Source organism: Schistocerca nitens, chromosome 12, assembly GCF_023898315.1.
Source record: "Schistocerca nitens isolate TAMUIC-IGC-003100 chromosome 12, iqSchNite1.1, whole genome shotgun sequence".
Classification (NCBI taxonomy): domain Eukaryota; kingdom Metazoa; phylum Arthropoda; class Insecta; order Orthoptera; family Acrididae; genus Schistocerca; species Schistocerca nitens.
In genome coordinates this window covers 13,830,484-13,846,335 of record NC_064625.1, presented here as the reverse complement: position 1 = coordinate 13,846,335, position 15,852 = coordinate 13,830,484, and the positions used below count along the sequence as shown (strand labels likewise).

Below are 15,852 nucleotides of genomic sequence, written 5' to 3'. Positions count from 1 at the left end.
AAAATTAATTATGATCGTAGTGTTGCTCACGCTGCTAAATATAGCATTTTGGGCAACAAGAAAGTTATATTATGTGGCAGGTGTCATTAGAGCACAGTTAATAAAGTTATTTCTTGAAATAATGGATAAACTAGGCACTCATCTTTTCGTGTTTCCCACGCTGGTCTCGTTGTGAACTCATGGCTCAATCGTCGAAAATCTAGGAAGTGATGATTCCAAGCTCGGATGCAAAGAGGCCTAGGTGTTATTCTGCGATATTCAAAAGTTTTATACATGTGTTTCATAAACCATTCTTGAAGATTAAACTTTTGCAAGTTAGGACAATGGTGATGTAAAAAAATAATCAGCACTCCGAATTTAAGTTACACTTCTTTTGTATTACTTTTGTTGCAATATCACGTAACTCGTTACAAAACATCACTTCACAATATAAAACATACTTGAAAATATCTCCCTCACTGTTGAAGTTCACATTTCATAAACTGTCTTCAATTTGAGTCTTTTTAACATGACGACCAAAGCTTGACTCTCTAATAACCGCTTACGCGCCCAAAAATCAGAATTACAACTACATGAAAGATCATAGTGACAAAAGAAAGAATACACATAAGAATAATATCATTGCAATATATACAATCGATGTATCGAAGTACCTCTACATTAACGACATCAAATCTGAATGTTGTCACAGAAATATGTTAACTATTTTACAGAAACACAGTAGAATATTGTTGGTATCGAGAGATTGAGATGAGGTGCTGTGATGGTTACGTAATTCAAGTACCATTACAAGCTGTTTACACTTCGTCTGAAGAGAAATAGCAATTGTGCTGACTAAATCAGGAAGTATAACGGCTATTCTTGAACTGCCATATTTAACGGGGCTAGCAAATCAGCTTCAGACCTTAAATGTAACATGAAGGATTGAAAAAACGGTTTTCGAAATTCAGTTTTCCTCTTTCGGAAGATGTGTCGCATGTAAAGGTAGTGAGTGAGTCCACGGGCATGAAGCGACTGCAGCGCCAAGGTTCTCAGACTCGTCATAGTCGAGGAAGTTACAACGGGAACGACGGTAGTTATATTCACGTAACAGCGGCGCCTTCACTTGTCAAGTGTGCAACCCGCAACATTCCACTCGTGCTCGGTCCGATCCCGATATCTGGCGCTGTCCTGGTCGCCCAGGGGATAGGGTTTCACAGTGGTCGCCCTTTGGGCCCTCGCCTCAGGAAGGGCGCCCCTACTCCCTGCCACGCAGCGCGCGCGCGCGCGTGCGTATGTGGAGTCCATTAGGCAGAGCGCGTGCAGTGGCGGCGGTACTCACGTTTGGCGCAGCCCTTGGTGGCGCCCAGCTTGACGGGGTAGTGCTTCTCGCACTCGCACACCTGCGTCACGGGGTCGCAGAAGGTGTGCGGCAGTGAGGGGCTGCAGTCGTCGACGCACGGCGCGCCCAGGTACTGCCCCAGGCCTGCAACACACGACGGCGACACACGTCGATCAGCCGAGCTACTCTGTCACTGTCTGGGGAACGAAAGTCACTTGCTCTGTAGAGCGTGTGCACAAAATTACAGGGTGGTTCAAGAGGGGAGGTAAAAACACACTAAGACAAAAAAAGGAACGACGCACCAAGAAGGCATTATGGGCATGGGACGGAAATTGGTGGATGTGATTGACATGTACAGACACGCAAATGATTAATAGTTCATAGAAAATGGGTGATTCATTCAAGAGATAACGCTTCACATATTGAGCAAGTCATAAAGACACTGGTCCACCTTTAACCCTTATGCGAACAGTTTTTACACTCGTTGACATGCTGGATGTCATTTAGTTGTCTATTACACCAAATTCTGTCCAATTGGCGCGTTAGATTGTCAAAATCCCGGGCTTGTTGGAGGCAGCTGTCTTTAGAGAAGGGTTGAAACATCCAAGGGCGTCAGCAGTGTCAAATGTCTTCCTGTCGGTCATCACGCTGCGAGCTGCCGTTTTCGACCGCGAAATGTGTGGGAATTAACGCTCCAGGGAAAGGGTTAGTTTCACTGACGCCCTTTATGCCACCCCCTGATGGATTTTCCGGTTGTTTCTAAGTGGTTGTCTGTCTTAATGTTGGCCACGCACAAGGAAACTGCACGATTTCAACGCTGGGCCTCTCGGTTCTAACCTTCAGTATGGATACTGCATTGGTGCATTTCTCCACAGAAGTCTGTTCTGCAGCCGTAGTAACAGAGGGGGAGGGGGAGGGGCGACAGTGTTCATTGAAATATTTATATGTCTTACTATAAGAAGCAGTCTTCCGGTGACCGAAAATTCTCACTTTCATGAACTAACAAGGTGGGATCCCAAGGGTGGGGTCGACTTTTAGAAACAATCCATACAGTGATGTAGGTTGAAAGGTCCATGGAACCACACCCTGCAGCTATCCACCCTGTCGCGCCCTCGTTGGCAAGTAATCGACGGAAAAATTTCGGAATTTCGTGTGATGGTCTATAGATATGGTAGTAAGTTTGACATTGGTATGGCTGTGTGGCGTAATGATACTGACCTCGTATGCAAAATGTGGTGGGGGCAAAATCTTGTTGGATGCTTTGAATTTTTTATTTTGGAATCTTTATCCATATGACTTTGATCATTATTTTTATTCAGTTAAATAGTTTAAATGTAATTGGTTTCTATTCCTTTGTCACATCACTGCTCTCATTTTTTCCCTGTTATTCTTTTTCCACTTGGACAACTTGTTCACATGATTTTGATTATTATCATGTATTAACTTCGATTTACTTCACATTTTCGTTCATTTTACTGCATGCGTTGTTTTATATTTGTCATTTTGCTTGAATTTCGTTTCACTCATAATCCCTGCTTTCGCTTGAGCCATCCTCCACGTTAGTTTGCCCACAGGGAAAACGAATTTATGGTAAGAATGTCTGTATGACGACTACCACAAAAAAAGCACATCTTGTTACGAAAAATACATTCTTGACACTACTGCACAGTCATATACGTAGATTATTTCGTCTTTTGGTTTTTAAATGACAGGTCGGCATTTTCAAATGTATAAACTTAATGATAGATAAATAAAATCATTAAATTCAGATGCACAAAGATTCCAAGTGGTAAAATAATTATTGGAATAAAAAATAAGAGTAACTGAAGAAGTGAAAACGCTGTTTCAAATGACGTGACAAACGGTACAAATAAAAAGTGTGCGTAAATCTATTAACAGAATAAAAATAGTGATAAGTCATTTCGATGAAGATTTGAAAATGAAAATGTTCCAACGTACTTGACGTGATTTGAAGTAACAACCTCTTCGGCCTGAGCCAGTTGTTTAACCATTACGCTATGCAACCAGTCTTTTGTCATTATTTTTAGTACCTATAGAGCTTCACACGAAATCCCGAATTTTTTTTCAATTACTCGGAAAGGAGGACCCACCAGGGTGAATGGCTGCAGTCTGTCATTCGTCGGACCTTAACCTACATCACCGTATATACTGTTTCAGAAAGTCAGTCCCACCACTGGAGACCTCTCCTTGTACATTAATTTGCTTTTTTACTTCGCAATAACCGACCAATAAACACTGTCAGCAGGAACGGCGAGAAAATTCACGAGTCGTATTTCATCATCACGCATCTACTGCCACCGATCGCCCGCTGGGTTAGCTGCTCACCAGACGATTAACAACCACTAATGACAATAAGCCGGTTGACAATGTGACCGACACATCCTTGCAACACTGAATTCAAGCATAAATTGTGATTCATAGCCATTCTGAATGTCTATCCCCATTTCAGGGTGGCATCTAGAGTCACGAAAACTGCAGTGAGACAGCTAGAAGTGGAATTCTAGTGCATGTAGTCAAACAATCGGATCTAATAAAGATTCGCATCGATAAGTGGCTGATTCGCAGTGGCTACAAGAGATCTCCGTAAGTGATTCACTGGGAGTGTCTTTTCTGTCGAAATTATGAAGTCCTCACAAGGAAAGAGATGCGAATTTAATCTAGATACATTCTTTGTTGGCATCTCTCTCATTTCCTATCAGCCACGTTAGCTCTAAATGCAAGTACGAAGTGTGTAAATACGAAATTGATTAATTGACACTAGACTTTACAAGCATTCTTTTGAATAATGAGGAACATTCACAATTTAGTCTATGTTTGCAGGGTTTAGTTAGCGACAGATTGAAGTCTATAAAACTAAACGGACACCTGCAGGTCCACACCACGTAGATAAAACCATCAAATTTTTTAAACGACACAAGCAACAAATAAACGGAAATGTAACATTCGCGAAACAAAGTACCTCTTCCTAAGAAAGCCCAAAGAGTATTCCTGGAGTTATTCTGTTTAATTACAAGATTCAAATAATCAAAGATTACTGGTGAGAAAGTATGTGCTTCCAGAACCGTCAAAATGTGCAAAATCATGCAAGGAGAAAGCTTTGCCGGGTGTCTGCAGCCATCACTGACATGAAAAATGAATTTCTATCGCGTCCTCGCGAGCCCAAAATTCGCTCTGCAATTTTAAGACAGTACTGAGAGTCTTTCCATTTTCTTGTTTGTGTACCCTACTATTATGAAAATAAAATGCACTAGGACTTTCTATTTTTCGAATTTCTGGAAGGCGGGGGGGGGGGGGGGGGGGGGGAGTGCTGGCGAAGATTTTTTCTTTCTTGGGAATTCCTTTTTTGTTGAAAACAACTTGTCACGGACAAACTGTGTAGGTGGCTGTACCGATGGAGTGACAGCATCTACTGGAACTAAAAAAAAGGGTTCATGACAACAGCGTGTGCTGTTTCTTCTTCTGTAGAATTCACACATTGCGTGAGACACGGGGAGGCGCTGGCTTATAAAGCAGAACAACCGGAAGTCAGTGAGTGCTGTTAGATTTGTGAAAGCACGAGCTTTACACAGTAGGCTGCTTCCCATTGTTTAGGAGGAGATGGGTTCCACTCACGGCTCGCTTCTATTGCACATGGAGGTACGTTTGTTGTATCTCGATAAAGTTCTTCGGCGCGTTGTCAAGCTGAAAGTTGGACTTCGTGCATTCCAATTAAACACTTGCGGCTCTGTTTCTGGACGAAAAATGGCTTCTCATATTCTGCCAGCTGGATGAAGTTTTTGAGAAATGGAGTGACTTTAACGTATTACTTCAAAGGCCGAAATAGTAATATCGTCTTTTGCAGTGCGAAAGTGCTTGCATTGAAGAGAAAACTTGGACAGATGGAGAATGAGAAATGCGACATGTTTTCTGGTGTGATTGGTTTGGTGGAGGAAAATAAGTTGGCTGTAGGTAAGAGTAATAGAACTGGTGTGGTACTTCTCGAAAACCTTGGTCAACTATTCGGGAAAAAATTTTCATCTAAGTATGACTGGATCCACAATTTGTTCGATACGATCATAACATCACTTGCCAACAGTAGAACAGGAGGAATTACTAGAACTCCCATGTGATAGAGCACTTGGAAATGAATTTAAACTTCGATTACACGATAAATCAGTCAAATCTAAAAGTCGTAAATTCAACTAAACACCCAGGAATTATAATTACGAACAACTTTTGGGTGCAGGCTCTGAATGAATACCTCAATTTAGTAAGAAGGGCAGCGGGCATGTTATTACCCTTCCCATCAACTTACTGTCATTACTCAGCACGAAACATCGTTCTGGACTGCAGTTGGAAGGGTATTTGCGATTGGTTGTTTGAAAAATCCAAGCCAGACTGGATCTGCTTCCTTCTTGTGAAGAAGCACACAAAGCACAGCTTATGTTCAAATGCCAAAATATTTACGAGCTCTGAACATTGTGCATTTTTACTGTTGTTTATTTCCTTTTCTTGGATGAGCAGTTTGAATACAGCAATTTTCAATTTGCCATTTAAATGTCGAATATTGTATCGTTATTTGTGCATTGTGATCTTTCAAGTATTAAAATTTTCTAAGTGAATTAAACGCATTACAGATGAAAACAGTTAAATCTTAACTAACCAACGAATATGTGAAATAATTGGTTTGCATATGACGCTGTCGTTTATTGACTAGTAAATTCATCAGAAGAACAGAACAAATTGCAAAACAATTTATAAAAGATATGTGTGGTGCGAAAATTGGCAGTTGACCCCAAATAACGAAAAGTATGAGGTCATCCACAGGAGTGGTAAAAGGAATCCGTTAAACTTCGATTACACGATAAATCAGTCAAATCTAAAAGTCGTAAATTCAACTAAACACCCAGGAATTATAATTACGAACAACTTAAATCGGAAGGAATACACAGAAAATGTTGTGGGGAAGGCTAACCAAAGACTGCGTTTTACTAGGAGGACACTTAGAAAATGTAAGGGATCTACTAAGGAGACTGCCTACACTACGCTTGTCCGTCCTCTTTTAGAATACTGCTGCGCGATTTGGGGTCCTTACCAGATAGAAATGACGGAGTACATCGAAAAAGTTCAAGGAATAGTAGCACGTTTTGTATTATCGAGAAATATGGGAGAGAGTGTCACTGAAATGATGCAGGATTTGGGATAGTCATCATTAAAACAAAGGCGTTTTTCGTGGCGGAGCAATCTTCTCACGAAATTCCAAATGCGAAAATCTTTTGTTGACGCCGACCTAGGGAGAAACGATCACCATGATAAAATAAGGGAAATCAGAACCAGTACGGAAAGATATAGGTGTTCGTTCTTTACGCGCTCTATACGAAAATGGAATAATAGAGAGTTGTGAAGGTGGTTCGATGAACCATCTGCCAGACACTTAAATGTGATTTGCAGAGTATCCATGTAGATGTACAGCTACACTATGTCGGCGATTGCTTCGCAAACAAGTTCTCCAAGTACGCGTACACCACCATTACTCTACCCCGCAAACATAGGGGTTACACTCGTCTGGTGTGAGATGCTCCGTGGGGGGCTCCACCGGGGGGCGAACCGCACAATAACGCTGAAAGAGTGGTACAGTGAGGGGCGGCAGAGGGGTGAAGTGGACTGCGGTAGTCGTCGTGGGGTTGCGGACCACTGAGGCTGCGGCGGGGACGGAGCCTCTCCGTCGTTTCTAGGTCCCCGGTTAACATACAATACAATCCATGTACGTGTAGACTTGCAAAAATATATGCAGTAAAGTACACGTATTTGCTAAATGTCAATAACTGCAGTCACAGTCGTGGTTATTTGTGAACTAGTTGTATTTGTCATATTGCACCACTTTTGACTAAAGCAGATATATGATTATTTTTTAATAGGTTCACCTCTTTTGTGCTCGAATGACACTTTCTAATAATAATTATTATTACGATTACGATTATTATTATAAGTGATGGTTGCAATAATTCGACGGAAGTAAATAGACATCATGGGCCATTTTTGTGTTAAGTATGAGTAGTATTGAGGAGGGTTAAAATAATTTAACTCTCAGAACTGGGGTGCGGCTGGAAGAAGTTTTAGTACCCTACTATGCACTTAAATTAACACTGGATGTTATTAAAAAATTTCTCTTTCAGAAACGCTTTTCTTGGTGTTGCAAGTCTCCATTTTATATCTTCTCTACTTCGACAAGCGCCCGTTAATTTGATGCTCAAATATCGAAATGGTTCTACCACTGTCAGAATCTCATTTCGTAATCTAATCCCCTCAGCATCATCTGATTTGATTAGACTACGTTCGATTACTCTTTACTTAAATCGTATGCTTCTGTTGAACCATACTCCACAGAAGGTACGTGGCTGCCGTACGCTTTGTCTGCATCGTCGGCTTCCCAGTGCTCATGCTCCCCACTACCTCGCATCACAGATCTATGCGCCTGTCAGCTCATGATATTCGATAAACAAGCTGCCTCTTACCCAGTATCCTAGATGTGTGCACCCGTAAAACAAAAAAAAAAACATATGCAAATTCTGTCGCCCTTGCTGCTGCCTCCATCTGGAAAAGCTGACCTGCGCTCCGCGCACGGATTCTGCGCCTGTTGCTCTTTAAGAAATAGCTCGAAGCTTTTTCCTTTCGTCCGCCTCATAACTCTTCACTAGTTTTTCCTCTGTAAGACAGCAAAGCAAATACCTCTACATTCTGTCAGTTTCGCTTATCTCTTTTCCCGTTTCTCTGTGATATATATATGTGTGACAAGTTACGAAAAATTTTTACAGACTTCAGCATGTAATCTGTCTTTTGTTTTTATTCCAGTCTTTCATCACAATATCAATTCTTTAGACGATGACCGCTTTCAGTCCGTAATGACCATCCTCAGCTCTTTTTACACTCATTACGGATTGAAACCGGTTATCGTCTAAAGAATTGATATTGAGATCGACGACTGGAATAAAAACATTTGACAGTATTAGATCACTCTTTGTATACGCGACTATGTCGCAGTTGGTGTAATCTGTCTTTGTTATCCTACCTCTTAAACTAATGTATACTGTACCAATGTTTTCCATTGTTCATGTTTTACTCACTTCTGAGTATTCTATCCCATGTCGTTAAGAACATAATATAAATACGTAGAACGCCTGGTTAGAAGAACGAGGGGCAAGTTACGTAAAACAGTAGAGAAAAAATGTTTCTTTTGTGCACTGTTGTATTCGGTACCTGGTTCTTATCCGCTCCAGACCATTCATCTACAGCTTTCTGTCGTTACAGAACCTATCGCAAGCTGCTGTCTGCACTCTTTGTCGCCCACAATTTATTTTAATCTAAAGTAACGTTCCAAACAAATATTTTCAGAAGAGATTTCTCAAATTCTACATTTACATTAAAGAAAAGCTTTTCTTCCTTTTGCGAGTTTTTGTTTTAAGCCCCATAACTTCTGCCATCGTCAGCTAATTTGTAGAGGAAATAGCTGAACTCGGCAAGTACTTTTGTAGCGTCTCGTTTCATTATGTAATTCTTGTAACATGGATGTAGTTAGACTACACTTCATTTTCATTATTTTACCCTTGGTTATCTGAAAACTTCTTTTTTAAAGACACTATCCATTCCGTTCAAATTGTCATCCAAGCGCTTTGCCGTTCCTGGTGAAACTGCAGTAGGAGAGAGTGTTGTAACGTGTTGCTCCTGACTGGAAGAAGAAAATATTTAGGTTTTAGGAAAATAATATATGCAATGCATTTAAGAAAGGTTTGCGTCAGCAGACACGTGGCAACAAGTGTCGTGACACAATGCGGTTATTGGTTTAAAACACACACAATATGTATCATTCACATCCACTTTTTTCTTTAATTTAAGCAATCGCAGTTTTGATGTCTTCTCGATGTATCATACCCTGGTCGCTGTTGTACATCTTCATTGTTTTAAAGCACTGACCACGAAAACATTTTATACTGACTTCCATGCCCAAGGTGGCAAAAACTATAAATTCGCACTTAGTAGAAAAATAAAGCAAAGCTTCTACTTTGTAGTAGAGAGAAGATCCGACGCGACATGCTATCGGCCGTTTTGCTTCCAAACAATGTGTGCACAATCCTGATACGCGAATCTGAGTTATGAGTTAAATATTTTACGTCTGTGTATGTAATCCAAGAGGTTTAGATAAAGGACTGCAGATACATTTATACGAAAATTAACTTATTATTCAGTAATAATAATAATAATAATAATAATAATAATAATAATAATAAACCCCGTGAAGGCCCGGGAAAAGAATAGGCCTCCGGTATGTTCTGCCAGTCGTAAAAAGCGACGAAAAGAACAAACCACTAATAGGGCTAACCCCCCTTTTAGTGTGATTAGTTGGTTCAGGACAGAACTAATGAAGCCTCGGACAAGCGCTGTCATGGTCGGGGACGACGCTTGAACCCTATGCCCATCCACAATGGTAACGACACTGCTAGCCACACGGAAAATGATTTAAACCCAAATAGAGGTGTTTTGAAGGATATGCTTCCTGCAACCACTCTAGAAGGAAAACAAAGACAGGGGATGAGATGGTCAGATAAAGTTAACCGACACCTCATGTTCTGTTATTACCAAGCAACAAACCTAGGAACCAACACAACTGGATACAGATCACAAGTATACACAAAATTTATTACCAGATACCCAGAATTAAAATTTTTAACAGAACAACGACTAGCTGATCAGATCCGTGTAATAATAAAAAATAACAGGATACCCCAGTCAGAATTAGAATACAATACATCAAACAACAAGTACAACAAATACTGGAACAAAATAATGTGCAATCAGAAGAAGAAAATACAGTAATGGACTCAAACATCCCAGAGCAAATAAACAAAGAACAACATGCATCAATTAAACAATCAGAGGAAAACGAAATCTTAAGACAGCCACCAGAACAAGCACAAATAGAACACGAAGTGACACACATGTTAGATATAGAAGAAAAATTTCAGCTGACATATATAGAATACAAAGACACAAATACAGAAATTAGACCATTCTTGCATAGACCACCAAATAACCTACAAGTCGAAACAACAATAACAACTATCAACACAATCATACACAACATAATAAATGAAAATACAACTATGGAAGAGTAACAACTACTGGTTTATATAGGAGCACTCACTACACTAAATATACACACTAGGCAGAGATCAGAACCAACCAACACACAGAAGAAACCCACAAAACCAGCATGGCAACACAGGCTACAGATCAGAATAGGAAAATTGAGAAAAGACATAGGACAGCTAACACAACTTATAAGAAATGAAATATCAGACAAAAAACGAAAAAGGTTAGGCAAAATCTCACAACAAGAAGCGATAGAGCAATTAGATGAAAAGAAGCAGAAATTACAAGCATTGGCCAAACGACTTAGAAGATATAAAAAAAGTGAAAATAGAAGGAAACAAAACCAAACATTCAACACAAACCAAAAGAAATTTTACCAGACAATAGATAACACACACATTAAAAGAGACAATCCACCAAGCATAACAGACATGGAACACTTCTGGAGCAACATATGGTCAAACCTGGTACAACATAACAGGCATGCACGGTGGATACAAGCAGAAACAGACACATACAAGATGATACCACAAATGCCTGAAGTGATAATTTTGCAACACGAAGTCACCCAAGCAATTAATTCTACGCACAATTGGAAAGCTCCTGGAAAAGATAAAATAGCAAATTTCTGGCTAACAACACCACATAACAAACCTGACATCATACTCACCAATAAAAAGAAGAAATTAACACAACTAATCGAAATATCCATACCCAATACAACAAATATACAGAAGAAAACAGGAGAAAAAAATTGAAAAATACATCCAACTGGCTAAGGAAGTCAAGGACACGTGGCATCAGGATAAAGTTGACATTATACCAATTATATTATCAACTACAGGAGTCATACCACATAATATCCACCAGTACATCAACGCAATTCAGCTACATCCAAACGTATATATACAACTACAGAAATCTGTAATTATTGATACATGTTCAATTACCCAAAAGTTCCTAAATGCAATGTAACATATACCGTACAGTTAAATGGAAGTCACGCTTGATCAAGGTCCGCGTCACTTTCCATTTTTGACCAGACATAACGTCTGAGAAAGAAAAGAAATAATAATAAATTACACAGAGAAATTACTCTTAATTCTGTTACTACTGAAACACAAGTAGTAGTAATGAAGTGAACACCACTACAGGAAGACCTCGTTTCCCTACTTTTGTTTTAGAAAGTGAATAATAGTCAGATGTAATCTTTGCTAGTTTTCGCTATACACAATCTGTAACATTACATTTTTCTTTTACACGACATAGCTCTCACACAGCATAATCATTTATCACAGCTTTATTTACAAGACTCGTCTTATCTTTTCGACTATAGCAAACTCTGTAATACAAGTTAAATATAGTTTCTTGTTATACTTTTAAATGACATCATTCCCGTTATGTATGCTGCAAATCTTTTTATTAAATTGAAAAAATTTCTCCGGAAAAATAAATGGTTTCAATTGTGAAACACTGTTCCAAGGTGCAACATTGTCACGTACCTTGGAACAAATGTTCTACTGAAATTTAACACTATTTCAAGGCAAAAAACCTTGTCAATATTGTATTTAATCGTCTACGTGTTACATTATCACTCTATTCCACTTAAAAAACAAGTGAAATAAAACGAAGCAAAAGTATTACCAAAAACCAGTTTCAAGTTAAAAACATCTTGAAAAAGAAGCTTCTATGAAGTGTAGTTTTTACGTCAACGTGCTGTATGGTTCTAAAAATATATATAGTATTTAACTCACAGTTGAACTGTCTTTCTGAAGAATTAACAACGAAGCCAATATAGCTTTAATATATTAAACAGAAATTAAATATATACACCTTCAAATATTTATAAAATCTGCAACACAGCCTTACGTCCAGCAACAACAAGAACTGTAGAAAATGGCAGAAACTGCTCATGGCAGCTTCTAGTACGCGTTCGATCATGTGACTGCGAAGTCACTCACTAGACTGAAGTACTGACCGAAAAACTTGGTGTGTTGCCTGGTAGACCATCCTCTAGGTACGACGCTCTCCCCTGTCTATAGTACTAAACAGATATCCCTGAACCCGTTGTATTTCCAGGTTGCCTATCTAAAGGTTCTCAGGGGCAGCTAAAAAATAAAATTTTCAATATTTCGCGTAATTGCTGACCGAATTTAACATTTGAAATGCTGTCATAATGCGCTCATTAAGAGGTATAACTTTATGTTAGGAGTTTAACACAACAATTCAGCTATGACAGTTAGAAACTGTGTGTTTGTCTTGAGGCAGTGCAATTCGCAGCACGCAGTTACCCAGAGATAATTAAACCAATATTTGGGAATGAGAGCGTTTAGATACTTTCAATAAACTTTGCACATATTTAAATAATTTCAAAGCTTTACGAATCGTTCTATCTCCCCCCCCTCCACAAAGTAGTAAAATGGAAAAAAATAACTTTATTACTTAATATATCTTCGCTGTTCATACAGTCAAAATGCCGGCGTCGAGCATCGCGTTAAAGTTTATTACTTCGTTACTATCGGCTTTATTCGCAACGAAGTTTATCGACACTTGACTGTATCTGCACAATTATAGTACTGCACGTTGTTCAGGAGACATGATATTATAAAAATTTACATGCGTGAAAAACTAGCTCTTTCTTAAAACAGAGGGCAAATTATCCACACTATACTCGGCTAGTGATTCGTAATGGGACCACTCCGCGACTTCCAGTTACAGCAGGCATTACCTCAGACCTTTCCTGCACTTTCTCTCGTTTACGTGCTTAAACTCATACATTTGACTTATTAAGAGGTTTGAAGCTGTTTTATACTTGAGAGTTCGATGCTTTAAAGAATCGCTGGTTCATTGGGGTAAGAACTGATTCGACACAGAACGTTATTTTTCCAACGTTATAAATGTTCACACATTAGGCGGCTATCGGTGCGAGGTTTTCTGTGCCTGCTGATTATCAGTTATGATTGAAAATGGCGTGGAAACGAAGCAAGTCCGTTAGCAGCAGTGGGTGTTTCCGGCAAGACTTCTTTTTAAACATTTGCTAGCTAGCAGGAATCGGATTCCCAATGAGCCACCAAGGGATGTAGAAGACGCACTTGAGTGCAAAAACTGTAAGGGCAGACAAACAGAAGAAGCTATGTATGTTTAGAAATTCAACAAAATAATTCGAAGAATCTAGCTAATGCTGTGTAAAGCACTTTCTCCATCCAGCTCTCCACAATTCTTGAGAGAACTGATACATAAAGGTGTGCTCGTACGAGCAAATATGCTGTTGATTCCATGGCAATGAAATGAGTGCATCGTCTGATGTTTTTAAATTTTCATACACTCTAAAGCACGAAACGTTTCTCAGCGTTCGACTTGAAAATAGCCAAAGTCTGAAGCAGCAGTCATGGACTCTATAAAAAGGTAGTTTTAACCCTCGGCGGCATCAGTGTTGTTTTACAAAATGTTTTATTTCAGCGAATCCAACCCAGAAATATAGAGTAAATGTACGCTCTTTCGTTTTTAATATATTCTTTGCTCCATTCATTACAACTATCTTCTTTTCCGTAAATCTTTCACTTCCCACAGTACCTAGCTGATCCAGTCCACCTGACTTTCTCCTTATCAGAACTCGCAATGGAATGTTAACACTCCAGGATCGTTTTGAGATTAGTGACTGTCTACGTTCAAGAAGACCTTCGCGATTTGATAAAGATCGTTAAAACGCATTAATCGACTAACATCTGCGTCAGTGTAGCCGAGAACTGGCAGATGCGATGAAACATTTGCATGTACTGGGGAAGGTTCAAAAATCGGGTGTATCGATACCGCATGCTCTAAGCCAAAATGAAAAAAAAAAAAAATCAGTGGCCATATGTGCATCTGTGCATGCTCTTCATAATTGGCTCGTGAACAACACCGACCGTTCTTATCCTGTACTCTTACTAGTGATGAGTAATGGTGTCTCTATGCTAACATAAGGAAAAGAAAGGAATGGTTGACTGCAAACAAAGCAGCAACTCCCCGGGGGCATTAACCAAAGATAATGTTATGCATCTGGTGGAACAGCGGCAGTGTGGTGTACTACGAATTGCTTCCCCGAGGTGCTGATATTATTGTCGAAAAGCCAGACATCTTGCAGATGCAAACCACGAACAACGACCAGATAGATTGTGTGAAGTGATAGGCTGCGAAAAAACATTATATAGTAGTCGGGTTGGTAAGCCATTCGGTACCCACTTTATTGATCTACACTTAAGCCCTCAGATTTTCGGTTTTTTTTGCTATCTATCGAACAACCGTCAAAGAACTTTCTTTTCGGATGAAAATGCGCTCCAAACATGTCTCGATGAGTTCTTCGCCTCAAAAATCATGTGATTTCTCAGTTGCGGAATCTGAAAATTATCACAGCGTTAGCAGACTGTTGTAAATATTACTGTTGACTGAAGTCTGTCGGGTTGTGATTATTAAACGCTACGAACTTATGCACCAACCTAATAATGAGAGAGCATACAATTCTAGATGAGCGAATCAACATATTCCTTCCTCCTAGGTATATCTCCTGAAAAGACCGTGAATGTAAAATTAGACAGCTCCGATCCGCACCAGAGGGTTATCAGCAATCGAGCAATCGTTCTTGACACGCACCATGCGCGACTGAAACGGGAAAGTGACAGTGGTACACAAAGAAATCGTCGCTACACACCATGAAATGGTCCACAGAATATTGCTTAACATGTGAATATAGAACCTGTTTTCAACACTTTATCGAAATCAATATTATGGTCTTTAAATCTGGTATAGAACAGAAACAACAATGTACTGATGTACCTGTATAAGAAAATGAAGATACTAAAATATAAAAGATGCTCTTTGTTAAAGGCTTCATGATGATCCAAATAATAAAAATAGTAGTTGCTGGGTCTGCACGTTGAATGAAATTCAAGTTTGTAATATTGCTGCTAGCATCTTGAATATCTGATTACTCGTATGAGCTCGGTGGCGCTGATGATAAATCTAAAAACTTTTCGCAAGATAGGATACAACTTTTTCATTTTCTCTCCTCAAATTAGTAGCTATGGCAGCCGCGTGCGGAAGCATGGCCTAGAGCAGGGATAGCGGCCGATGCGGTGGGCGCCGGCAACGCGCGCTACGCAGCACGGCGAGCACAGCGGTCCTGCGGGTAGCCCGCTTCCCAGGCGCTGCTTTCCGTCTGAGATTAATCGCTACCCCTGCTACACAACTGGCCATTAAAATTGCTACACCAAGAAGTAATGCAGATGATAAACGGGTATTCATTGGACAAATATATTATACTAGAACTGACATGTGATTGCATTTCCACGCAACTAGGGTGCATAGATCCTGAGAAATCAGTACCCAAAACAACTATCTCTGCCCGT

General features: G+C 39.7%; 1 protein-coding gene across 1 annotated transcript in view; it reads right to left on the bottom strand.

The window, feature by feature from the left end:
* LOC126215316 (AF4/FMR2 family member lilli-like) overlaps positions 1-15,852 on the bottom strand; it is a 686,763-nt gene that overhangs the window by 217,931 nt on the left and 452,980 nt on the right. Inside the window, exon 2 of the mRNA XM_049941996.1 lies at positions 1,322-1,465. Coding sequence (XP_049797953.1) covers positions 1,322-1,465 — 144 coding nt within the window. The remainder of the gene's footprint in view (positions 1-1,321; positions 1,466-15,852) is intronic.